The sequence below is a fragment of the Notolabrus celidotus genome, chromosome 21 (assembly GCF_009762535.1).
Source record: "Notolabrus celidotus isolate fNotCel1 chromosome 21, fNotCel1.pri, whole genome shotgun sequence".
NCBI classification, from domain to species: domain Eukaryota; kingdom Metazoa; phylum Chordata; class Actinopteri; order Labriformes; family Labridae; genus Notolabrus; species Notolabrus celidotus.
Genome location: NC_048292.1, coordinates 7,187,645 through 7,215,548, shown reverse-complemented (window position 1 = coordinate 7,215,548; position 27,904 = coordinate 7,187,645). Strand labels below are relative to the sequence as shown.

The following is a 27,904-nucleotide window of genomic DNA, read 5'->3' as shown; positions in this document are numbered from 1 at the left end:
GTTGGCACATTAATTGATTTTTTTCTCCTCCTTTCAGAACAGCTCCGGTTCCAACGTGACTGCAATCTGCATCAGAGCTGAACGGGTCCAAATACGTCGCCAGTGCATTGCGGCTTTAACCGGTCCATCATGCCTTGCGGTGTCCCAGTTCAGTTCCGACGTAATTTACAACACTCCCTGTGGTCTGCCCCCCCCTCCCTCCTCCTCCCTCCACCTCAGTGACAGGCAGAGCAGCAGGGCTAGCAGGCAGGGCAGCAGATGTTGAAAAAGCTCCCATGTCGGATGTCCAGTAACCGGACGGGACGCATGTTTACATCCACGCGGGGATGTGCGCGCGTCAGGCACTCTGCTGCGGGTGCGTGAGCAGCTCGGAATAAACGGGGATCCTCCGGCAAGTGGCCTTTTAAACATGCAGCGGAAAGTACCGGATTGTTTTCCTCACAGAGATACCGAGCCCACAGGACAACAGGAGAGAGTCCAACATGAGACGGAGTGATCTGCTGCGGACAAGAGGTATGTTGTGTGGTTTTACATAAAGCTGGCTGATGCGTTCAATGTCTATTCTGTCTCTTCGGAAGCTTGAATGCGTCAATCCTGTTATTAGAGCCAACATTTAAAAGCTGCTGTTATTTAAATAAGGGCTGAATGTCAGTTCATTGTGGAGGCAGGAGAGCACACAGAATACCTGATACAGACTGTTTAGCTTTAGTTTCATAACTTTGGGTTCCATAGCAGATTTAGTCACATTTCCATCTGCTATTTTTAACACCACAGCTCTACACCAATGTGTGACAGACAGATTTACAACCTGCTTGAAGTATAAGTACCTTATATTTCACACAAGAATACATCCTCAAACTGGGTGATACTGGTTTATGCTCATGGTAACATACCTAATCCATGAGCCAGCAGGAAATGAGTGAGTGGTCTAAGAGGGTGTGTGTGTGTGTGTGTGTCTGCTGAGCCCTGCAATGATGAATCTCTTAATAGAATTTGGCTATAAGCGCCCACTCAGCAGTGGTTTTAATCAGAGCTCCTTCAACTGTACAGCTACAGTAGAGTATAAAAGTCCTTGAAGCACACGTGGGATAAAGTAAGGGCAAACTCATCCACAGGTTTGTTGTGTTAAAACTGAAACACCAAAACAAGGAATAACAGTCGTTCTCCTCTTATTGGGAGAACAATTAGCCATGTAAGGTTTTTTTGTATTATAGTTTGTTTCAAACCATTATCATTATTGTTAAGGCAGATGGCTGTACACCTAAGAGTCTGGTTCTGCTGAAGGATTTTACCTGTTGAAAGGTTTTTTCTTGCTCCTGCAGTGAAGGGCTTGCTAATCGGCTGATTCATTTGGTTTCTGTAAATAGAACAACAAAGAATTGGTGTAGACCTGCCCTATAGGCTACCATAAACATTGTGTTATAAATGGTACTATACCAACCTCAAAACCCATTGGTCATTGTCTGAATAACATATGTCTCTGGCCATCTTCTCTGAAATTCTGATGTAGCCAGCAGTGAGTAATAAATGACCTCAAGATTTTGTTTACACGCCGCACTGATTCCATAACAGTCAGCAACTTGAGAGGCGATGATTTGTTTTGATCAAAAGCAAAATTCACCCCTCTAGATATGACTCAGAGTAAACATCAGCATGTCTTGGTTCATCATATTCCTTGAGCCACTTGATCAAGAGTTTCTTGTGATTCTCAGTTTCACAATAAAAGGTAGGTTACTCAGCCGGCAGCAACACGTTTTGTCATCTGGGATTAACATTATGTCTTTTTAAATGACAGGAAATACAGAAAACTGTAAGTCACAGTTTTTATGAGCTTTGGGGATGGCTCCATAAGATCATGTGTTGCCCCCAAATTCCGTTATGAAATGAAGAAAAGGACAGCAAATCCTCAATAATGAGAAGCAGGATGAAGACAAAGTTTACAACCAAAAGACTTGAGATATTTATTTGTTACCAAAACTAGCTGCTCTAATATCTTGACCAATCTTTTTCCCCAAGCCATATGCTCTAATAACATCCATGCCCCATTTACACTGCCCTATGTTTCAAAACATGTCACTCTGTGTTGTCAATGTTTACCTCAACACCTAACAGGTGCCTTAAGTAGAAAAACATCAGATTTAAAGGACTTTACATCAAGGTTTAGTGTTGTTTATCTTTCAGCAGACCCCCTGTGGACAAGATCCAACCACCTGATGTTTAACTAAGCTCCGGTCTTATAGGGTCAAAGGCTTATTGTCACTACCAAGCTGATTAGTTTTAACTTTTGGAACTGCAAGGTGGCAGTTAGGGTTACTTTACTTCAATATGATGAACGCCACGAGTGGAAATAGAATGATATTTAGTGTTTAACAAAGTGTTAATGTACTCGAAGCTCATTCATATTTAAGATGTTCTGGTACACTTGGATTAAACTTACTGTAAAAGTCTAACATGCATCCATTAGCTGAAGCTTTTTACACACATAATTTAGGCATCTGTTAAACCAGTGGCCACATCTCTGAGCTGACAAAGTTTTGAGTAATCTCTAAATCACGTCTCCAGTAAGTGGAACACAGCTGCATGCAGCAACGTGATTGAAGGGAATGTTCAGGCATTGAGGTTCCATGTGAAGCCCTTGATCAAGTTTCACTGTTGTATTAGTTTGTTGTTATGATCAGATTTCAGAGTAGGTTAAAAGAAGCTCGGGTGGCATTTCCTCATTAAATGTTGGGGGGTTGGTAACCTCAAGAAAAACAGTATGATATGAGTCTGTGTGTTCTTAAAATCAGCAAAAATACATCACTGTGAGGACTAACTGACATATCTTAAATTATTTAATTACATTTAAAAAATCTGCTCACATTAGTATTAATGTGCATGGCTGAACAGGAGTGGTTTGATAGAAATGTGGCTCATGTACCACTTCAGAAGTAGAAGTAGCTGGAATTTAATATTTGACTACTGAGAGGATTTGCATGACTACTTCACAAGCATCAATGCCCCCTAATCAGTTACTATAAAAAGTTTTCATCATGAGGTTAAAATAAGAATTTGGCCAACACTTGGGTTCACATCCTTAAATCATCAATCTGAATATCCTCAGCTGTACTTTGCATTAACTGTGAATAAAGCCAGCACCATATGTGAAAAATATGCAATGTCCAGTATTGCAACATGGGTGTGAAGTGCTATAAATAAACAGATACTAATGAGAACATTCTTGGTGTTTTACATAATACTAATAATTGTGTTTGCAACATGTCCCTCCAAAGTTTAAAGTCCATCCAAAAACCTTTTCTTTATGTCCACTAAATGAGGGCTAATTACAGTGGGTGTAGCTGGTGGCTAGCTTAAGCTTCATCTGACGACAGTGCTAAAGAATGGCCATTAAAACAGTTGAATTGAGAAACAGGGCAGAGAACTAGCACGGAAGCTAGGCTATCATCTGAGATACTTTTTCCTTGTGATGTAGCTAATATGGAAAGAGTGGAGTAGACTTGAATCCCCTTTGGGAAATAAACTAATTATTTACAAGTTATTTATACAATCCCACTTCAAAAAGAGGTGAAGTACCAACTTCCCCTTTAAACCTATCAGACGTCCACTTGTTAGCTAGCTTCGTCATGGTTAACTTGTTAGCGTACTGATTTTAGAATTAAGCTCAAGCTAAAGTACACTCAGAGAAATAATTTGTTGGGTGAATGTAATAAAATTATGGAAAGAATTTCCACCAAATTGAAATTCTTTCATTTAGTGAGACACAATATTGTTGAACCAACTAATTGTAAATATGTTGAATGAACATTAAGTATTGATGTTGCCATTACTTATTTGCAATGTTTGGGTCCAACTTAATTTGTAAAGGTTGTTTCAACATATTTACTAAGGTAGGATCTAACTAACTTGTCTTGGGTCACAATAAGTTGTATAGTATGATTATGGATAGCTTATATGTATTTATTTTTAGGTTATATTTTTGGGCTTTTTCGCCTTTATTGACAGGACAGCTGAAGAGAGACAGGAAACATGGGGAGTAGAGAGTGGGGGAAGACATGAAGCAAATGGTCAACCGGCTGGGAGTCGATCCGATGACCTCTGCGATGAGGACTATAGCATCAATGCATGGGGCGCTTAGACCGCTAGACCACCAGTGTCCCAATTGCAGTCAGTTACAAGCGATCTTTCCCAACTCCCCGTAATGGCTCTTCCTTGCCAGAAGCACGCTACCTTGGCTGAAGAACAGGGCCTGTCGCAAGTTACTGCCATCTTCTGCTCTGGAGAGGTATTGCAGATGGGATTCTGACCTAAACCCATTAGGTTGTGTTGACATAAAGCAATCTTGTAGTTTTAAGGATTTTGCATGTCATGTTAAAAGTACATGATTTAAAAATGTTTAACCACTAAACATGAATAATTATAATAGAAGCTACATGTTATACTTATGTTGATAAAACAGACACCCATGTTGCTTTTTTTGAGTTTAGGACTGCAGCATTAAAGAGCTGTTAATGTTTTAGTATTATTTTTATTTTCATATACATTCCCATCAGCCTTAGCTGTACTTACTATCTAGTGCTCATTTCTAATGCTAATTAGCAAATTTGAGCATGCTAAACTAAGATGGTGCCATAATTAATCTGTTAAACTCAGCATGCTATGCTAAGCATTGTAATTACATTGGAAGATGACAGCAGCATTTAGCTTAAAGAACCAAAGGAGCGGCAGTAGCTCGGTCTGCAGAGACTTGGATGGGGACCAGTTTAGGTGCTGGTTTGGCTCAGCAGTTGGAGCGCACCCTATGTACAGAGGTTGTAAAAGACTTACACTAAATGCTAAATGTACGCTTTTGCACATGGATTCAGCGAGCTATGTTGACATTGTTTTGAAATGACTTTGTGCTCCATAGTTATATTTTGTATTGAATGAAGTGTGCAGGTCTGGTTAAATCTGTGTGGTCACTTTCCACCCGCAGAACAACTGAGACTTCCAGTAAAGCCCTTTATAATCCTCAGTTTGAGAAACTCTGCTGCAGTGCACACCTCCATGTTTTCTCGCAGCCCACAGCAGAAAGGAAACAAAGAGGAAGTGACAGGAAAGCACGGGCTGCTTTCTTAATTGTTACTGATTGTTTGGTCTACTTTCCCAGTCCGTGGCCTCCAATCAATCCAGTCATCTGTGTAAGGCCCGGACAAAGCCAGAGCTGTGTCGCCATGGTGAGGGATTGTTTGCATCCAGTCATGCCCCCTAGCCATGTGGGCTCTCACAAACACACACACACACACACTCACTCACACACACTCTGCAGCATGCTCTTTTGTCTGCGCACTGCTTGTTTCCGTGGACCCCCTCCTGCAGCCTCAGCCTCCTTGTTACTTTAAAAATTGGTTCCTGATTGCGTCATTGGTTGTTGTTGAACCGCTCAGAGCAGCTGCAGCTTTAAGATGTCGTCTTCATTCCAAGCTACTCAAACCACACTTAAGGTTTTTAGATGTAGAAATGTACTAACATATCATAAAAGCTTCCCTATTTCAAACAAACCATTGACTTTGTAAACCACTGAGCGAAATATAGAATATGGAGTTAAGTCTACTATGCAGAAACACTATTAATTAGCAATTAGATTAATCAAAATATCTTGCACTTAGCATAGAATTGAAGGTGTATTATGAAGTCTCCAAATGCAGTGTTTTTCCATATTTTTCCTTAATTCTGTTATCTTATATTGCTATAAAGTGTTAAGCATCCTTCAAGTGGAGCAAATTAAAGTTAAAGTGTAGTTGGAAGATTTTTTAAAAAAGAACAACATCTGAACAAAAACAGCTTCAAAGCAATTACTTTGTAAAAGTAGATGGGAAAAAAAAGTAAGTCTGTCAAATTCTCAAAATGACATCATTCAGTGTACTGAAAATAGAAATTAAGGTTTATTTTAACAAGGTGTTCCCCCACAATTATAGTTTTACAGCGATGTATATGTTCAATTTAGAACAGTGTTATTGAAACCAATGAGAATTTGTTTATGTTGTGTTGCTAGAGAAATAAGCCAGGGTCAGGGGTCCAACCTCTTCAAAGTTTAATCAAGCGATAGACAGAGAGCACTAGACTCAAGCAAGAAAGGAAATGAACCCATGATTGGTATTTTGCTGTTACACCCAGACTTGAAGCTGGTGAGACAGTAAGAATGTGTGGTTGAACCCTTAATACCCATCTCAGGGATATTAAAGGAGCTCTCAGTGGTATTTTTGTGCAGATCTGTCTTATGAATTACCATCCATGTTGGAGGAAATGCTCATAAGAAACACTGATCTGCTAATCTGAGTCCCTCCCTAACTCTGCCTTCTTGTGGCATCCAGAGAATGAAACTTCAGGGGAGGCAGACTGGAGTCACAACTAAGTTTAGCTCAACGGTTAACAGCTCAGACGACACGGTATTCTTCATGTCTGAAACCAAGTAGCTGCAGTGAAAGCTGTCTGACAACCAGTGTTTGATTGCAGCAACCTTTTGTCTTCCCAGCTGAATGGTTCGCCATCACTTATCTACTTACATCACACAGTTAAAAAATAGATTGTACTTGTCTTTTTACTCAGTACTGACACCTTCAAAAAATACATTTATTATTGCCATGCTTTAATCTTTGTAATGTTTGTATTTGTTGAACAATCACTGAAGAAACATACATGAATGTCTTGTACATTATAAATACAAACCTTTAAACATAATGCTAATGTGCTAACTTTTTGATGAAAGACATATTTTCACTTTCAGAAATGTTTTCCTTTTTACACATCAAGGTGAATACATTTTTTTGGGATGGTGCTTTGAACTTAATTCTTAGCCGGGATGCTAATTTGGGGTTTTGCATGCTAACTTTGGGAATCACCAATTTGAAGCTGGGAGTTTGGCAATTTGCTTGTTACCATATACGTTTTCTGGAAGCAGAGGTAACTATATTTTCAGTGGATGAGAGGTTGAATTGTCATTGATACATGTATTTTTCTGGTTGAAAGTCACCCTGATAGCAACTAGCTATTCACGGTCTATAGCTGATCCAAGTCTTTCATTTGTTACAATGTTACAATGTCATTTAGCAGACGCTTTTATCATAAGCGACGTACATACGAGAACAAGAACAACACAAGCAAATATCTAGACAAGAGGAAACAAGATCAGTAAGAGTAACAAAGGGCTTCAAGTCAATTTGGGTGCAGGTACTGCCAAGCAGTGTAAAGGCAATGCACAAAAATAAGTAAGGAATTTTTTTTTTTTTTTTTTTTCAAATTAAGAAACATCTACAATGAAGCAACCAACCAATTTAAGACCTTCCATTATCATCATCAACAATTAACATCACCACAATAATGACCAAAGTACCAAGTGCTGGGTCCCTCAAGAGCTGAACACAGATTCCCAGAGTAGAGCAGGACAGTGTGAGTCAATCGTAGCTGGAAGACATGATCTGCCACTGGGGACAACAGTGGAGAACAGTCTAGCTAAGTGCATAGTGCTTCCTAAAGAGCTGGGTCTTTATCTGTCTTTTGAAAGTAGAGAGGGACTCTGCAGATCGAATGGAGTTGGCCAGTTCATTCCACCATTTAGGGGCAACAGAAGAGAAGAGTCAAGCTAGTGATTTTGAGGCCTTGTGTGCTGGAAGCACTAGGCGCTTTTCAGAGGCTCAGCGTAGCGGGCGAGAAGGTCAGTAGACCTGGATGAGGGGTTCCAGGTAGACTGGAGCAGTTTTGGTTACTGCTTTACTACAAATGAAAGACTGGGATGAGCTAAAAAACCCAAACATGTTGGTGACTTCAAATAAGCTATTGGGACCAATAACTCTTGAGAAAATGTTAACTGAGTCAATGCATTAACTGTGAAGTGTGCTAATATCAAAAAAATATATTTTGGGTCGTTTTTGCCTTTATTGATAGGACAGCTGTAGATAGACAGGAAATGTTGGCCATGTGGCCGGGAATCGAACCGGCGACCTCTGCGACGAGGACTATAGCCTCTGTATGTGGGGCACTTAGACCGTTAGGCCACCAGCGCCCCAAATGAGCTAATTTTTATATATTTTCCATACAATCTGACTCTTTTTTTGCAACCAGTGGAGTCACCCCCTCCTGGCCATTAAAAGAATGCAGTTTTTAGGCACACCCACGTTGGCTTCAATTGTTTAAACCAAAAGCATCAACATCTTCAGTAAAGTCATTGCAAGCTCAAAGTAGAAATGGTAGCATGCTAAAGTGATGTTTACTTATGTTACACTGTTTAGCATGTTAACCATTTAAGTAAAGCTAACACTTACTGAAGTAGTGTTTTTGTACTGCTAATGTGTTGTGTGATTGACCAGGTATTAACATCCACTTTTGGCATCAGCACGCCATTTATAATGGTAGTAACAGAGACGATATAGTTCTCTCGCTGACACATCTGTAGTTACAAGCTGCAGCACTTCCCAAAACACAGAAATAATAAATAAGCTAACAGTTGGTCGTAACCAAAGACTGTATAAAATATGGACTTAGAACTGTGATGTCATCCATCTGTTCCTGAAGAGCAGTTTTGAAACCAATCAACGGCGGCAGCCATATTGGAAATGCGGAACTCAACCAGGCAGAGTGTGACGTAAAGGGGAGGAGTTTGAGCCTCCAAGCCAACAGCTATGTGTTCCCGACCAGGAGTCAAGTCAGTCATGTCCTTATTTGGGCAAAAACTCGTAATCTTAATATACCAAACAAAAAATAATTGATTGTAATGTCTTTAGTGGAGCTTATTGCTAATAAAGCAGAGGGGGCTCATTGTGTATAAAAAATAACAGTCCGAGTGGAAAGCTAACAAGAATGCATAACAAATAGTATTTAAACACTTAATCAGGGCAATTAGTGGAAAATAATTATAAAACATAGTCATAGATTGGACATGATGGTAAGTAGAATCATTAACACTGCTACACTAATTAGCACTTGAGGAAGTACAGATGAGGCTGATTTTAATTTCATCAGTTTTAAAAAGTTCTGTTATTTCAACATATGAGAGTGAGAGGAAATTGAATAATTTACAGGATAATGCGACTAAAGTTATTTGATGCTTCAGGGAGACCCAAAGATTTCTCAAAGTAGACACACTGTAATGAATTAATTTTAAAGGCCAATCAGAGGCTGGATCTCTCTGTAGTGACTTTGCCTGTTTGATGGTGCTTTAGGAGAAATGCTCCCCCTGCCCTTAAGGTTAAACTTCCCTGTCCTGCACTCGGTGACCGGTTTATACGTGAAGGATTTGGCATGCAGTTGGAATGTGAAGCATGGAGTCCATGTGAGTTGAGTGTTTACTAAACTGTAACCAGTGGAAAAGGAAATTCCAACATCTGCAGCAGCACCTTTCCCACAGGTCCGGAGGTTACTCACTGTAGCCTAAAGCTCAGTCTGATTCTAAAAATGGAAGTATACATTTACAACCAAGCTGAACCAAAATACAAACACACAAGTTGCAGCATGCTAATTTGTATACTCTCGCCATGTAGCCCGTATGATTAATTTATTCTCACTCTGGCAGAGTGGGGCTTCAAAGCGACTAATTTACATCAAAGATGTAACCAGAGAGAAAGTGGAAAAAGTATGATGAAAATTCAAAAAAATTATATTAATGGCTGCAGAGAGAGAGAGAGAGAGAGAGAGAGAGAGAGAGAGAGAGAGAGAGAGAGGCAGAGAGTTGGTGCTTCAATTGTTGGAAGTTATTAGCAGGGGGAAGAAAATCGAAGCTTGTTTCCACAAGGAAACCAGGCTGCAGTGGTCGTTCTGTTGGCGTGCAAAGCATTCAATTAGTTTGTCACTGATGAGTCTGGAGGCAGTGTGCCGTGGAGTTTCCAGGTCACAGCTCCTGAATTCAGTTTACTTTAGCTCAAAAGTAAAAGATGTTAAGTTCATCCGAGTGATGAGAAAAAGCTTCATCCTCAAGGATCAAAGAATACAGAACCTGCAGTATGAGCCTGCTCAGCTGGACTGGACAACGTCTGAACATCTGTTTCTGCACAGCTGCTGCTCCTGTGCTGCTGCACATAAAAGAAAACACCTTGCATTTGTTGTGATATTCAAGGCAGACGGCCAGCGGGAGCATGAATGAAATTAATCACACATTCAACTGAGGAATAAATCAAGAAAATACATTGTTTGGTCAGTTTCTGGACTTTCTGATTATGATGGTCATGTTTAGTATTTAGTGAAGTGGTCCCCAAAATGTGATACATGTACTGGTGGTTGTTCACAAGAGCCCTAGCTCCAAGGCAGTGGTATCCCAAATTTGGGGGCTTGATACTAGGGTGGCACTGGAGTTATGACATGGCTTCATACAATGCACACAGTAAAAGGATGGTTGGGTAAACATATTGTTGATCATACCTTGCCTAAAGCTGCCTAAAGAGTAAAAAAAATATTAAGATGCATGTTGCAGTGCTGCTTTTGATTGTTCCCTTTGTAAATGTGGCTTCTTGGTTTTTCAGCTTGATGTCAAACACTAAAGTTGCAATTCTGTATCTTTTTCAGACAATGGTCTGAAATAATTTAAAGATACAGGACAGAAAAAAGCCTGGAAACCATTGCTCTAAGGTCTCATAGTTGCATTCAGAATGGCTAGAGTCCTTACTATAGACTGTATAAAATACCGATGTTGTATCCGTGATGTCACCCATCTAATCCTGAGCGCTGTTTTGAAGCCAATAGACGGCGGCGGTGGCCATATTGGAAAAGCGGACCTCAACCAGGCATAGTGTCACGTAAAGGGGCGGAGTTTGAGCCTCCTAGCCAACAGCTATGTGTTCTCGACCGGGAGTCAAGTCAGTCATGTCCTTATTTGGGCAAAAACTCGTAATCTTAATATCTTCTGAACCGTCGCGTTAGAAAAAATTTCACCCCCGTACAGTGTGTGCCGATAGAGAGATTAGCTACGCAGGGCCAAGGCGTTTTTTGAACCGGGATGTAAACATGTTTATTAATGCTGAAAAGATCGTCTTTTCCCATTCATGTCTATGTGGTGTCCGGTGTTTCTGCAGCCAGCCTCAAGTGGATTCTTGATGAATTGCAGTTTATAACACTTCAGCATGGGCTTCATGGTTTGAGACCGGGGGTTGCCACTTGGTCCTTACATGGTAACCAACCAATCATAAAGCAGAAGTCTGAATTTATCAGAATCAGAATCAGAATCAGAATCAGAATCAGCTTTATTGGCCAAGTATGCTTGAACACACAAGGAATTTGACTTTAGTAAACTGTGCTCTCTTTGTACAAGGCATAAGAATAAGAATAAGACCTACAATAAAAAATAAAATAAAAATATAATAACAATAACATTAGCTCTAAATACAAGAAACAACAAATAGGCTTGACTAATATGTACAGGCTAAAATAATATAATAAAGTGCAGTGGTGAGTTGCAGAGGTAGTTTTTACATTATAAAAATAGTAGTTAAAGTTAGTTAAGTTATTATGCAGGGGATAGTGTAGTGAGGGTGTAGTGAGGGTGTAGTGAGGATGGTTTGATGCAGTCAGATGAAGCTAAAGCTATCTACCTACTGCCCTCAAGTTATTGGAGCTTAAATGAAGTGGTGAAAAACACTTCTTTTTGAAATGATTTATGGATATATGAGGGACACGTTGAAAACACAGCTACTCTTAAAAACACGAAGGAAGCAGATAGAGACTTTTTATAGTTATTATAAAATAGAAGAATGTAATTGTGTATTGTATTTTTTTCCATTACGTGCTAGCTGACAAAATGTGTGCTATTACTTTATTTTCTTGAAGACGAATGCTACTGAAATTATAATTATTATATTAAAAGTATGAGTTTATTAAAAATGAAATTTACCAGTGAGCTTTATCACTTAACATGAGGTGCATTTCGACCAAGAGTTCCAGGGTCTTTTAGCCCCCAGAACTACTTTCCTCGGAACTAAAAGGTTCCTGTGCCCCCATTGTTGTCTGCGTTTCGTCCTGGTTGGATTGTGCAAATCAGGCCAGTGACATATGGATTAAAAAAAAAATTATATCAAATAATATTTAGAAATCTTAATAAAAAACTAAACTAGGATGCATTCTCAGGAACTCCCTCTGTGTTTCAACAACTGTGTAAACGCCACAAACACCGTAACGCTCAACCAAAAGTCCCAGGACCTTTGAAAAGAACTACCCCCCAAGCAGGGGCTTTTCAGGGGGCCAAAAATCATAGCATTGACGTTGGCTCAACTTAGTTAGATTGGGACTCTGCAATCTTAGGATAAGGTAGAATTTGAATTTGAACACAGTTGCATGATCCAAAAAATGTTAAAAAGGCCGTGAAACGTTGCTGAACATGCCAAATATTCCACTACCAATATAGAAAATGGTAATTTATCTCATTATATGGTATTTCTATTTTGATTACTGTTACTGTGAAGATGAGGTTGCTCTATCTTTGTCACATATGTTCTACATTAGGAAGGGGTACCTGAGAGTTCTTGTTCATCATATTGTGCTTCATATGGTGGCTGAAAAGTTAGTTTAAACTGTGTCTAAGTGGGCCACAGCCTGACGGTACTAAAAGTAAAAAATGTCCCTAAGGACTTAAATCATCGTTTTAATTTATATAACTGTGACTGCTTCAGTCTGAAATGTGACTCGTATTCCTGAAGTGACAGGCAGTCCTCGTGTGGCTCCTCACCCCACCAGACTCATCCGTCATTTTTATTATTTTTATAAAAGCAAATGTGTGAGTCCCAATTTATGCTTCTGTTTTAAAATAGCTGGTGTTAAGTTTGTCATTGCTTTTCTCCAAACTCTGTCACCTTTAATGCATGAACATTTCCATTTTACAATCTCCCGTCACAGCAGGTTTTTATATCCACTTGAATGAAGTGATTGAATGGATTTATTGCAGCTGCTTTTACTCTGTTTTGATAATAACTTTATAATATTCTAACACATTGGAGGGAAAAATTCAGCATGGCTTTTCACACAGACATGAGTAAGTGTCTAAGTGTGTGTGTGTGTGTTAAGCTTTTGAATGTGTGTGTGTGTGAGAGAGAGAGGCAGAGAGGGATCAGGTTTACAAGCTTGTGTGAACTGTCTCTTCCTCCTGGATAAAACCTCAGTGTGATTTCAACAGCACTCATTATTGAATAAACACTGGATTACAACATTTCAAATGCAGCTGTGAAATGTTAAAGGTGTCATCACATCATTTCTAAGTATACCATTTGTTATGAAACCCTGTCAGGGACATTTTCTAAGATAGATGCAAATCTTTTACCATGTGCTTTTCAATTGCATTTGTAGTTTCTTATTGTAAAATAGTCAATTTAAAGCTCCTGATTTTTTTGATTTTGGACAAAGTGGTTCCTCTTATCTCTTTGCTGATCTTGTCCTGTACATGTGTGAAATCTCCCCCTGCTGTCTTTTAACAGTCAAACATATCAATCACTCTGAATCTTAGTTATAGTTAGTAAGCTGGTATTTTGGAAGGCTGCTGTTTCCCACCCTGTCAGACACCTACCTGTTAGAAGTGTTCACAGCATAGACTGTACAAAATATTGACGTAGTATCCATGACGCCACCCATCTGTTTCTGAAGCGCTGTTTTGATGCCATTCGTCAGCGGCAGCCATATTGCTGCTGTCGAGCGATGGTGACGTAAAGAGGCTTTGAGCCTCCTAGCCAACAGCTACAGTGTTCCCGCCTGTCAATCAAGTCAGCTGTGCCTCTCATTGGAAGAATCGTAATCTCAATATCTTGTAAATTGCTGCATTAGAAAAAAATTCACCCCACCTACAGTGTGTGCCGATCAAGAAATCATCTATCCAGACTACACTTGTCTTTGTACCAGGCTGTAACCATGTTTATTTCTGCTGTAAAGATCGGACTTTTTTGAATTGGTGTGTATGTGGTTTCCGGTACTTCTGGAGCCAGCCTCAAGTGGGTCCTCGATGAACTGCAGTTTTTAGCACTTCCACGTTGGACTCATATTTTTAGACCGGAGGTTGCCGCTTGGTTCACAGGCAGCAAAGATAACTTCATTGCAATAATCAATCTTTCTGTTGATGGTCTCTTTTTCTTTTGAAAGTCATATAGAGCAGTGGTTCTCAAAGTGGGGTCCTGGGACCCCTGGGGGTCCGTGTACCATAGCGTGGGGGTCCGTGAAATAATTAAAATACATTTCTAATAACTTATAAGATTGTAATGTGTCATTAAAAACAGCATATACACCATTGTTATGATACCATTTGGTGGCTCAAAGGGATATGTGAGTCTTGCTACTGTTCATTTTCTGAAAGCGATTCAGATCAATTACTTGAAAAGTATAAATGCTGTCATGTTGAGTCCACAAGGAATGAAATGACCCTCTGTTTTAAAGTATGCAAGTAGTATTTACATGATTCAAATTAGAGTGTTATCTGTTTATCACTATGGAACAGGTCTGAAGTATTTAGATTGATACGTTTTACAATACAAATAGTTCCAAAGGCATCTAAGAGTGCAAATGGTAGTAAGCATGTGCTTAATCTCTGTTACAATTATGAGGGGGGCCTTGGAAAATGTTCTCACCTGTAAGGGGTCCCTGGCTACAAAAAGTTTGAGAACCCCTGATATAGAAGCATCAGTATTAATTTCAGCCTGTTACATAACCAGTAAAAAACTCCTCACAAGCTTTAAATGGTCCTTTAACACTGTTTCTGTGCAACATTCCTCCAAAGTTAAGCTTTTGTTTCTTTTCTTTTGCAGCTCAGATATATTTGTGCTTTTCTTTATAACACCCACAAACCTTCTACTTTTCTTCTCTTTCATTTTCTCTGTTTTGTTTGTCCATCTGTTGCTTTACTGTTGCACCATCACCACTCTCATTTTCTTCACTTTTACTGTCCCCCTCCCTTTATTCCCTCTTCCACTAAGCTGTATTCATGGGTCGAGCCTCATTTACTCGGCAGTAAGAGGCGTCTGAGTTCAGATGCAGTATCTGTCTGCAGTTACAAATCATCCCGCTTTCCACCAAAAGGCAAGACTTACCCTCACCAGATGCCCTCAGTGCCGTAATGTGCTTACATCAATGTGATGCAGTCTCAGTGGGAACGGCCTCGAGGGGGATCAGTAGTTAAAAAGCTGGAGAATTGGGGGTCCCATTCCAGCTGTGATGAAGATAGAAGGTGCCTAAATCGTTAAAGGAGGCCTTGAGCGCTATGGAAGTCAGGGATCAGAGCTGAGCTGATGGCCCAGTCAGGAAAAAAAGGAGAGTTGTGCACAGTGGGGCTGCAGAACTCTGAGCATTAGGCAGCAGCTCCTTCACCGCTCTGTTGCACCGGCCTGCTGTCGTGGCCTTGCCAGGTTCCTAATGACTGCCTCGCTGCTGAGGTGCTTGTGTCAGCAGTTTCAAATGGCTTTCGTTCTGCGTGCATGCGGCCGTTGAAAGCTTTCCCTTCGCCAACACTGGCAAATGAAAAATATATTGTCGAAGGCCTGTTAGACGGTCACAATCACTGCACCACAACTGTGTTCCTCCTGCAATTTAGCTGCAGCTTTACAGGAAAGCACTTATAGGGACAAGTGTTGTATGTTGTACTTGTCTGTTTACAGAAAGCCTGTGTCATTCTGAACACCTATTTAGTGCTTGCTTGATATTTGTGCAGGTTTTTCATTTATTGAAATGAATGTGAGGTGTATGCATTTTAAATAAAATGAGTCTTTAAACTTGTACTGTTTTATTTTATGGTTCAGGGAATAGACCAACAAGGTATAAAACACACCTGAAATGCTGTCACCTTGTAAAGATGATACTGATTATTTCACCTTCCTCCATCATCTTGAAATGTTTAAATCTGAAGCTGCTAAACACTAAGCTAACTTAAGATCCTATCTTTGTTTGACAGCTGTTTTATAATTGGCAGATTATATATAATGTGTTTGTTTCTATTGATATTAGACTCAAAGCAGCTGTCTGTGGTGGAAAAAATGAAAGAGCTAGGAAAGGCCAAAGTGCTGATGGAAACTTAAGAGTTGTGATCTTTTTCACCATATTCATCTGCTGTCATGCTAAGGGTAGGAAGCTAAAATGTTGTAATTTGACTTTTTTTCCCCCAGGTTGTTAATTGTATGATTGATCCCATCATCATTTCTAGATAAACAAGCTCCTGAAAAGAAAAGTCATAATTTAAATACAGATTTAAATCTTGCCATATTTTGAACTCATTTACTACCTTTACAGCTACCATTAGCATCCAAGCACTTACTTTATAACAAGCTAGCTAACTTTGGTATGTTAAATAGTCTTTTGTTTAAAAAGGAAAACCATTCCAAAGAATTTTATCATTTCCTGTTGTTTTGTGTTAAACCACCAAAGTGTAATATAGCATTCAGCCACTGTCTAGCTAACGATAATATTATCTAGTAAGTGACACTAACATTAGCTCTGTTCAGATCACAGCTGGTATTGTTTTGGCTTGAAAAGTAATCAGTTGTCCCTTTGGATTTTCAATGTTTATCGTCTTCTCAGTCTCTGAATAATGTGGGAAACCTGAATTCATACAACTAACAACCTGGAACTCAGCAGTGTGTCAATTTTACAGCATTGGCCACCATGTGACCATGATAAATAAATAAATAAATAAATGATTGTACATGCAACATGTCTCTTGTCTCTCATTTTGTTAGAGATAATGTGTAGTGAACAGGTGGTTTTGCTTCCTATTGGGGTCCTGCTCACCCTGTCTGGAATCTAATTTGCATAAGCACTGTTATCCAGTTTCTTTCTTTCTTTCTTTCTTTCTTTCTTTCTTTCTTTCTTTCTTTCTTTCTTTCTTTCTTTCTTTCTTTCTTTTAACAGATCCCCATTAGCAGGCACTAACGCAGCAGCTACTCTTCCTGGGGTCTACATAAAACAAAACATAACATACAAAATATACATAAAATACAAAACTAAAAATTCAACAAACATTACAAAGAAAAACTGTGAATGCTATATAGAAATAAAATACAAAAAAAACAGAAAAATGCTACAAACATGAAATACAAAAACAGAAACATGCTACAAACATAAAATAGAAAAAATGAAAAATGACCTGGCTACCAACCGTAAACTGTATAACATATGGACGAAGTATCTGTGATGTCACCCCTCTGTTTCTGAAGCACTGTTTTGAGGTCAATCGTCGGCGGCAGCCATATTGCTGCTGTCGAGCGATTGTGGCGTAAAGATGCGGAGTTTGAGCCTCCTAGCCAACAGCTACAGGGTTCCCACAGTCAGCTGTGCCTCTCTTTGGAGGACTCGTAATCAGAGCAGATCGAGAAATGAGCTATCCAGACTACACTCGTCTTTTGTACCAGGCTGTAAACATGTTTATTTCTGCTGCAAAGATCGTCTTTTTTGAATTGGTGGTTTCCGGTACTTCCAGAGCCAGCCTCAAGTGGATCCTCGATGAACTGCAGTTTTTAGCACTTCCGCATTGGACTCATAATTTTTAGACCGGAGGTTGCTACTTGCTACCAACTAACGACATGCAGTGTTTGATAGAACGTGAGTGATCAGGTTGTCCCTGGTGTCGATTTTGTTGTTTATAATTAAGTATCGTTGTTATGGGGATTCTACAAATCAGAATCATATATTGGATACAGTCAGGTAATAACCATTGTTAACATCAAGGTTTAAGTGCTGCGTAAAGATTTTTTTTTCAACAAACGCCAAACAATTTAATCCAACATTGTTTCCTTTCCCTTCAAGGATGGACAGTAAAACATCAGTAGCCCCCCCTTGTGGTGTGGAGGAATGAAGGCCTTTGGATGAAGGCCATGGAGCTGAAAGTGTGGGTGGACGGAGTGCAGCGCATCGTGTGTGGGGTCACAGAGTTCACCACATGCCAGGAGGTGGTCATTGCTTTGGCACAAGCCATCGGTAAGCTCAAAACTAACACCACTTTGAGAATGAGCGTGATCATATCGTCTTTTTACAGGTGGTAGATGCTTGAAAAACATCCAATATCAGAGAAATATGAGCATTAATGTGAAAAATACTGGTTAAATAATTAGAAATTCTCAGCCTTATGTAAATGCACAAAGATGGGAAAAAAAGAGAGAAATCAAACAGCCAACATTGGGCATGACAAAAAGTTAACCAAGGAGAGTAGATTTAACCTCTGTGCTGAAAAACTTTAACTGAAGTGGTGTTAAAGTCTAACACAAATCCCTATGGGCATTATCTGTGATGTGAGTTGTGTCCAATATTGGCCAGGCAGGATGTCAGACACACTGGAGATGATAAATTGCAGCAAAATGAAAAGTGACTCGAGGGCACAAAGAGATTTTCACCATAAATGGGCTGCACAAAACAAGATGAGTCATGCTGCAGACTTTGGTGTATTGACGTGCAGAACGCTTGCACAGAAATTAGTTGGCACTTTGTCTTTGTTTGTGATTGCATGGATTGTATTGGACATCAAGCCTTATGAATCCATATGGGGGATTTCTGTAAATTGAGAGTTGTAGGTTGATTTTAAAAATGGAAAGTTTTTCTTACAGGGGTTTCTGAACATCCACAGATTTTGAGTTACGTTCACGGCTTTCACAGTGTCAGTGTAGCGCGAGTTACCTCTTTCACTGTCCTCTGTGCACAATGTGCCTTTTGTCCAGACCAGTGCTCTTTGATGTGAATGGCTGTCGTGATGAATGTGTCTCTTTTTACTAGGACCCTAAGTGAGTGGGAAGAGGGTAAGAGTAGGTAAATGGACAGAACTTTTATGGCGCATTTCTCTCTCTTCCCACCATTAAAGCATTCACCATTCACATGTTTGCACAAACATTCATACACTGATGGAAAGGGCTACAGTGTGAGGTGTGAGCATTCTCTGGATACTGAACCTTCAGATCAGGATTGGCAAGAGTTTACTTGCCAGTGTGTGTACAGAAGAATGCAAGCATGCATACACACACACACACACACACACACACACACACACACACACACACACACACACACACACACACACACACACACACACACAAACACACACACACAAACAGAAGAGCCACAAAACATTGAATGTTGTCCTTTTCTGAACACACTCACTTGGCTGTTGAGCTGAATTTTCCAAAAAGTACTTTAATTATGCAAGCTGTGCACTATGCTAGTAGAACTCTTTAAAACTACTAGAGCTCCAAAAGTGTGGGAGAGATGTGAAAGAATTCAAAGAAACAGTTTTTTACCACTTGCGTTTCCTCATTAAAATGCCTCGCTTTGTGCTTACAGTAGTTTTAAAAGCACGGTTATTTCACTTTCTTAACACAGAAACTGTAAGCCGTGGTGACATACAGTATATAAAGGAACCAGATAAGCATTAAACACTGGTCACTGGTCCCAGGCTGTATCTTGATGTTGACAGCAAAACAAAGAAAGTGAATTGTGTTGGTTTCTGTATTGGGGGGCAAAGAAGAGATCCTTGGGAAACACCTCAGGACGGACAGACCCCCCACAGAGAGAGCAATGACAACACCAGAAAAAGTTTTAGGGCCTGTGTCCACTTACAGCGTTTTATGGGTTCAGTGTCCTAAGCACAAAAACACCCTTGGTGTCTGCTTTTTTTTGGAACCCTACTGTACTCATCACCTCATCACTGACCAATCAAAAACAAAGAAAACACTGATTTCAACTTTTTCAACAACAACAGTGGAGGTCTGGATAGAGGACAAACTGACCACACTTGTTTTTTCATTGTTACAATAACCAGGTCTAGAGCTGCTGCCAATGTTACACTACAATTCCTAACTCTGCTTCAGTTGAGATAATTGTTGTGCTGTGCATAATTTCATACAGTCTATGGGGAACCTCCAGAACTTAAACACTGTGTGATATTTAAAAAAAAACAGGCTGGGGGTTTTGGATGGTTTACCGTATCCCCCAAAGAGCACTTACAATAACATCCTTGAAACTAGTTGGTAAAGCAAAATAGTGTACAGGAAGAAAACTAGGTTTGGATGGATCTGGTGCACACCATGTTCTGTTTCTATGAAGGAACAGTGTTGAAGCCAAACACCGACAATGACAAGGCCAAAAACAGAGACTGCAGATTTGCTGGTTAGAAATACTGCAGAAAATAATCAATGCATGCATTTACATCGCCTTTTTTCAACTAAACCCAAGCTACTAAAAACCATAGGCTGTATTACAAGACCGACAAACAAGACATCTCCCCAGAAAGTGAAGCCAAACCAATTGGAGCTACTCCCCTTACTGTCTGGCTGCAGTAGTTCTCATAAAGCCGTTCTCCTCCATGTTAACAGATGGGAAATAAATTAAACTTCTAAATCAAACTGCACATCAAATACATTGTTTTAAAAAATGGTTTCTATCATTTTTTTTAGTTCTTATCATGCTGATTTATGACCAAAATTATTTTTAGGTAACACTTTACTTGGATAGTCCATTCGTGACACTCTACAAGCGATCAGTAGATATTCAGTTGAAAGTCAACAGAGTTTAAGTTGATATTCAACAAGACTTGGTCAACTGACAAGCAATATGGATTCAACTACAACTACTACTTCTACTACAACTTCTACTACTACTACTACTACTACTATTACTACTACTACTACTACTTCTACTACTATTACTACTACTACTACTACTACTACTTCTACTACTATTACTACTACTACTTCTACTACTACTACTACTACTTCTACTACTATTACTACTTCTACTACTACTTCTACTACTACTACTACTACTACTTCTACTACTACTACTTCTACTACTATTACTACTACTACTACTACTTCTACTACTACTACTACTACTACTACTTCTACTACTATTACTACTACTACTACTTCTACTACTATTACTACTACTACTACTTCTACTACTATTACTACTACTACTACTACTTCTACTACTATTACTACTACTACTACTACTACTACTACTACTACTACTACTACTACTACTACTACTACTACTACTACTTTTACTACTACTACTACTACTAATACCACCCCACTACTACTAATACTACTACTACTACTACCCCTCTACTAATACTACTACTACTACTACCACCACCACTGCCACCACTACTACTACTACTACTACCACCACCACCACTGCCACCACTACTACTACTACTACTACTACTATTGCTACTACCCCCACCACTACTACTATTACTACTACTACCCCACTACTACTACTACTACTACTACTACTACTACTACTACTACTACTACTACTTCAAAACAACACAAGAACCTGTTACACACTGGACTGGACTGCTCTGAGGGATCTTTGTCCTTTTATCGTTTAGTTAAGCATGTTGGTTAGCAAAAGGAGCAGGATGTAAATACCACGTCTCAGACCTCTGGGGTATTTTGGCTTCAATTTTGTACAACAGTTGGAGGTAGAGACATGCTGTCCAGCTACATATGCAGCCAGTCCTGAAACTGATTGAGAAATGTCATTGGAAATTTATGTAATGAAGCACCACATGTATTGTTGTGTTTTTATTTTATCCCAGGACGCACTGGCAGGTACACCTTAATCGAAAAATGGCGTGAAACGGAACGTCACCTGGCTCCGCATGAGAACCCTGTGGTGTCCCTCAACAAGTGGGGTCAGTATGCCAGCGACGTCCAGCTCATCCTCCAACGAACCGGCCCATCTGTCAGCGAGCGGCCGACATCCGACGGGCAGGCTCGTGTCCCAGAACGTGGCTTCTACCGGCAGAGCCTGCCACCTTTGGCCAAGCTCCGCCCATCAGGGGCAGATCGCTCCCTCAAAAGGAGGGAACCCAAGCGCAAGTCCCTGACATTCACTGGAGGGGCCAAAGGTCTGAGAGACATATTTGGGAGAAGCAGAGATGCTGAAGGTATTTTTTCTTCCAGTATATTCAAGCTTACAATAGTAAGATAGCTAGTTGTGAACTTGATGTCACAAGTCCAGGTTTTCCTTCCCTGTCTTTATGCTTTTACCTGTCATCATCCATCTAGCCAAGCAGCTCCCGCAGCGGGGAGTGAGTCTGAATCTGAACAGGGTCGGAGGTGTTGGAGTAGCATCTGTACCTGGGAGTCCAGCCAGAGAGCTGAGCCGACTGGTGCAGCTGCAGAGAGACAAACTCCAGGCCCTGGAGAGCCGTCTGCTGGGCTGCAAAAGTGAGCTACGAGACTGGGAGGAGGACACCGACGAGGCCAATGAAGTGAGTAACACCACAGCTGCCAGCGCTGTTACTTAACTAAAACGGATGTTTACAAAAAGGCTATTCACATCCCAGCATCCTTTCTTTCCCTGACAAAATTCTCTGATGTTGTGTTTATTCAATAGTAGTATCTTGTATTATGTTCTTTGAGGGAAAACTTTTTGCGGTTGGATCATTTTTCTCCTTCCAGGAGGCACATTTAGAGGAGGAGCTGCTGCTTTTGGAGCAGCAGGTGAGGAGGAACGATGCAGAGATGGAGGAGGAGGAATTCTGGCAGAACGAGCTGCAGATCGAACAGGAGAGTGAGCGACAACTCCGGCAACAGCTAGCAGAGCTGCAGGGTGGCGTACAGGACTGTGAAGACAAGCTTTCGGAGTACTTAACACGCATACAGGTGAGCTTGAAACAAAAAAGAGCTGACTGATTTATTGGGACATGAAAAGGAAAACTTAGAAACTCAAAATTTTTGCCATCAAATGATAATATGTGAATATTTTCCTGCCTTTTTTTCATTCTATTTATTATTATATCATGTCTTACAGAGCATGGAGACAGGTGTTGAGCAGGAGCGGCAGCAGCAGGAGGCAGAGCTCAGCCAGAAGGTCAACGAGGAGGAGGTACAATCTATTTAGTCGTGTTTTCCCAAACACACACAGCAGCATGCAAACTCCCGAGGACAGTTTGTTAATATGATGAGATCTCGGCCAGGACTCCTCTGCTGAAGATCCTCCTCTGATTTAGTGCATTTTAGAGCAGAAAATATGGTGAAATGTTGCATTCAAAATATTTACTCTTTTAGTAAACCCTTATATTTTCAATTTTCAGAAATCTCTTAATCCCAATTGGCAGGTAATACAGCTGTAATCTACTATTTTGCAAAATCCAGACAGTTTTTTGTGACCAAATAACCCAAAACCGACATTCCCATCAGCCTCAGCTGTTAGTGGGTCAAGTGCTGATTAGCAAGCATGCTAAATAAGATTGTTGTGTATGTGGTTACAGCTACCTGCTAAACACTTGCCAATTAGCATGCTGTCGTTAGATTTGCAAACATAGTTGTAGTCTGTTCATGAGCTTTGTTTAGTTCTAAAAAACTTTCCAGTTAAAAACGTTCTAATTCTTACCCTATAACAAATATCTTTTTCAATGCAGAGGTATTTGCCAAATGCATGACTACAAAATACCTAAATGGCACATTCCTCTAAGTGATACTGCATTGTGTTTTTTTTAACAACATCCAAAAGTCCTCCTACATCTTTCTGAGGATGAATTACTTCTGCCCATCTCTTCTGAGAAGTTTTCATGAGCTTTGGCTTCCTCTCATCTCCTCTGCCCTGGATTTCAGGTGCAGACGCAGCTGGAGAAAATGAGTGCAGAGCTGGAGAAGCAGAGCCAACACACAGCGCGGCTGGAGACCAGTTGCAGGGCACTGGAGCGCTCGCTTTCCCAGTCCGGCAAGAGATTACAGGTCAGGTCTCACTCTGAGGTATTCTTGTTTATTTTTTTGGCCACAAAATGTCCAGGATCATGAAGCACGTTTGGTTGTTTGTGCCAATGTGCTGCTGGAGGACCCTGTAGATTTATTAAAGGGTATGTTTTTAAGAAGTCCTAGGTGCAGGGGTGTTCCTGGAAGCCACAGCTATGTGCACACAGGTGGAGGTATAGAAATCTAAGCTCATTAAGCTGTGGGCAGTAAAGCAAAGTTTAATCTCTGGCTTGCAGGGATGCACAGTGGATCCTTGGCTGCAAGAATACCAGTATGCTGCAAAGTGCACTATGTACAGGCGAGGTCCTGCAGAAGGGTGTGGGTTGCATGAAGTAATGTGAAGGGGAAGGGAGGGAGGGTATTACAGCATTCTTCGCCTGATTAGAGAGGGGCCTGAATAAGTACACAATCCAAGTCCTGGAGTTGCGTAACCATCTGGGAGCTTCTCTTCAGCTCTCTCATCTGGGTTGTGACTTGTTAGACACTGAGCAGAGTGATCTCTTATTGATATTTCACATGTCATATCCTCCACAGTATAATGTGAATGTGTAAAAGTGTGTTAGTCAAGGTGAAAAAGTGGGGAAAAGACTCACATTGAGTGTATTATTGATCGCTTCAGGCATGATTGTGTTTTTCTTTTCATCACAGGAAAAAGAGCAGGAGCTGGAGCAGCTGACGAAAGAGCTTCGACAGGTCAACCTGCAGCAGTTCATTCAGCAGACTGGTACCAAGGTGACCGTGCTGCCTGCTCTGCCTGCAGGAGAAAACAACAACAACGGCATGTATACACAACCACACATACACAGTAAAGCATGTATACTCAAACAGCCCATCACCACCCAGACACATCTTCATATTAAAATGTTCAAAAGTTCCTTTTAATGTCTTCAAACTGAAGATTTTTACATGTGTATGTACACAGTGCCACCCTGTGGTCATCCTGAGAATAACATGTTATGCCGTGCCATGGCAGCTTAAGTCTGTAACCCCATTACACGGACTAAATCAATAGCAGCCCTAAAAATGCTGCAAGACTTTAACAATGAGTCAGAAAGAAAATCCCCTTTGCGTTCTCAAAAGATTAAACCTCTGGCAAGTTCTGGTTGAGAACTACTCTTTCTGAAGCCTGAAATATTTACAATAAGCTCAAAAGTGGATAAATCCTAGACCAGGTTTTTTTTTTCCTAGACTGCAAGAATATTGGACAAGAAAAATTGTTGAATCAAATTGTGATTCCTCTCTGCTTTATTTTCTGCCGTTGCTCTCCACAGAGGTGGATTCTGGCTCTCTGAAACGGCTCGGCTCTTCTCGTCTCTTGCCCAGCGACCTCCGTGCTCTTCAAAGCACTGTGTCCTCCAGCCTCAACCCTGAAGGCATCTACGTCTGACCCTAAAAACTATCAGGAGGGCTTTGTTTGGGCTGCAGGGTAATCTGATGTTACCAGGACCTTAACAATTAACTTCACAAACTGCTGCAGCAGTGAAGATGATGCTGTCAGAAACGTCACATGGAGGATGAAAACAGCTCTGAAAAGAAAACTCATACCTGTTTTGCAACCTCTTCCATCTTTGAAGGACTGAGACTCAAGCTGATGTCAGAATCCATTTGCAAACCAACATTTGGTCACTCTTGAGTCAACAAAAGCTTCATTTTCACAGTGAAAAAAACAACAACTACCAGCCATGAGATGTATTTTTGTTGAATGAGTAGCCAAACAGTGCAGATCAACTTTATTGTTCTGTCGTACATCATCATTTCAGGGGTCTAAACTCAGACATTTGTAAACATACTTCATTGCACGAGCATGCACAAACACAGACACCACATCTGTGCTATAAGCATAGCCATATCTTGATTGCCTTACTCTGGTGTTGTAAAACCAGGTGTCAATAATGTTTTAAAGAACTCAAGGGAGCTGCTGAACTATGCGCCATATAAACATAGGCACCAATTCAGGTGTTAAGCGAACTGATGTCAGCATAACTCAGCTTCAGCTCCTTTTCTATGTTTGAATGTCTGTGCAGATTTTACCTGAGGTACATTAGCTTCATTTTTCCTGTTTCTGCAAAAAAAAATAATGGGAAAAGTAAATGTCATGAAGAAGAAAATAGATGGAGTAACTCTAGCTATGACATTTTTGTGAAATATTTGTACTCAGTTTGTTTGTTTTTTTCTTGCAGAGCCATTAATCTCCAATTTTATTTCTCCACAAGCTCTAAGATGTGGATGTTGTGGTGAGCTGTCAGAGGCTTGAAAGCTTGTGGTGGAAATCCAGCCTGGAAGAATTTGCCAACAGCGACTCAGTCTGACCACCAGGTGGCGTCAGAACACACACGACTCAGAAAGTTAACTTTGTGAAAGTTGCTCCTGAAGTGATGTTATCTGTCTCTGTGACTGTGTATGTTATTTTTGAACAAAGCCTCAAAAAAAAGAGATTTCAACATGTTTCACTGATGTCATCAAGCAGGGACTCCAACTTACATTATGTCTTTTTGTATTATAACTAACTGAAGATGTCTCACATGAACCAAAGCTAGTGTTAAAAACATTAATAGTTAGATGAATGTACTTTTTATGTGTATGCAACTTAAGCCCATCTAGTGCATCACCATGACCTTGAGTCATGTAGTAGTCACATGATATATATTGTGATGGTCAAGCTCTGTCACATAGGATTTAATGGAAAACTGAAAGTTTTACAGGACTGGACAGGAATAAGTCAACAGTAAATCCCAGATACTTTCTTTCCTTTGATGGTGAAGACTCTAAAAAGACTCCAAAAACCGAATTTCATTCATATCTGAATATAATATAATTTACTCGCTTCCACATGAGAAATTATCAACACGAAAAACAACAACCCCCTCATGACAGCACTCCTTCAGTTTTTCCCTTCCCTCCCCTTTTTACTAAGCAGAATTATCATCAAGGTAACAACTTCAGCCTCATCATGCATCTGTAACTGGCTCAGTATGACTGAGACATTTGACTAATGGCATGCCTTACTGAAAAAGAAATGAAAACAAGATCAACAAATCACATCAGGCTTTTGAAAAGTAGATTGGAGTCTAAAATATGCAGAGTGCAAGGGAGGTCAGATCTTAATGTTGCCGACAATAGGCAGCTCGGTGTGCATGCAGTAATGTGTGATTGGTCTCATTTGGGCTCCAAATTAGAGGCTACCGAGGATGCAACGGTTCTTCAGTGATTAATTTTATTATGGGTTTGTTGTGTCCCTTTTTGCCTTGCTGACATTTACACTGATGGGGATTTGAGCTTTGGTAAAGAGCAGGCCAACAGGTCAGTGTTGAGTAGCAAAATTCTAGCAAAACCAGCAGATTATTTTGTAGCCTTTTTTAAATTGAATTCCTGCAAAATAACAACACACGTGGATGTAAAAGTGGCCCATGTTGCGAAGTGTTTTCCCACATTGCCGGTTGCATGATTTTATCTGCTTTTGTCTTTGAGACATTGCCAATTTGTTTCTGTTGTGCCATCAATAATGCTTTTTTTTCTATACAAATGTAATGATGGAGCCATTGTGGAAAGAGCCATCAAGTGGTTTGAAAGTTATTTTAGAAATGTGTGGCTCAGGGATATTTCAAGACAGAGAATTATCCAGACAAGAATGGGCGGAAAGTAATTATGGATGAATGCTGTTTATGATGTCTCAAGCCATTTGACAAGTTAAATCCTTCATTTACTCTCATGGGGTCTTGAGCGGCTGTTTGACAAGTTTGACACGTCGCATTGGCTCTGAAAGACAACAAAACAAATGTAAGTGAAGTAATGACTCTGCTCAGAGAGAATTGCAGCTTTTATTTGTGGAGGAACGTGTTTCTGTTGGCTCCTGATTCATGCAGCAGCAGCAGCTTCTGCCTCATGTATCACGATTTATGAGAGATAAAAGAGTGAATAAGATGAATGTCTTCACTTTAAACATCCTGCTGGTTAGATTTCTGTGCTAGGCTAACATTACTGACTTGCATTAACTCAACGTTCAGACAGGACAAATTATTGTGTATAAAACGTGTTATGGTTTTTGTATTGTTCACTTACAAATTCACCTATACTGTATTTTTAGCTTTCAGATTTCCTTGAGTCATTATGCAGCAACTGAGTAAGAAAAATGGGAAAATCCAGTTAAAAATACTGTAAAATATATAAATAACTGAATAAAATATATTTAAAGCAAATGTAAAAAGCTTTCATTTGTTATTGAATTTGGT

General features: G+C 40.1%; 1 protein-coding gene across 4 annotated transcripts; it reads left to right on the top strand.

The window, feature by feature from the left end:
• Positions 1-27,871, top strand: rassf8b (Ras association domain family member 8b). 4 transcript variants are annotated; one of them, XM_034674211.1, is made up of 10 exons: positions 2-513; positions 17,725-17,895; positions 21,512-21,862; positions 21,984-22,189; positions 22,380-22,583; positions 22,732-22,806; positions 23,535-23,657; positions 24,324-24,453; positions 24,947-25,101; positions 25,889-27,871. In XM_034674211.1, exons 2-9 carry the CDS (start codon positions 17,784-17,786, stop codon positions 25,060-25,062), a joined length of 1,317 nt encoding a protein of 438 aa, XP_034530102.1. In that variant the 5' UTR covers positions 2-513; positions 17,725-17,783; the 3' UTR covers positions 25,063-25,101; positions 25,889-27,871. The 4 variants fall into 4 exon arrangements, with proteins under 4 accessions (XP_034530103.1, XP_034530102.1, XP_034530101.1 ...); XM_034674210.1 differs by having other exon boundaries at positions 3-513; positions 25,856-27,871; XM_034674212.1 differs by having other exon boundaries at positions 1-513; positions 24,947-27,871.
• Positions 27,872-27,904: the final 33 nt, after the last annotated feature.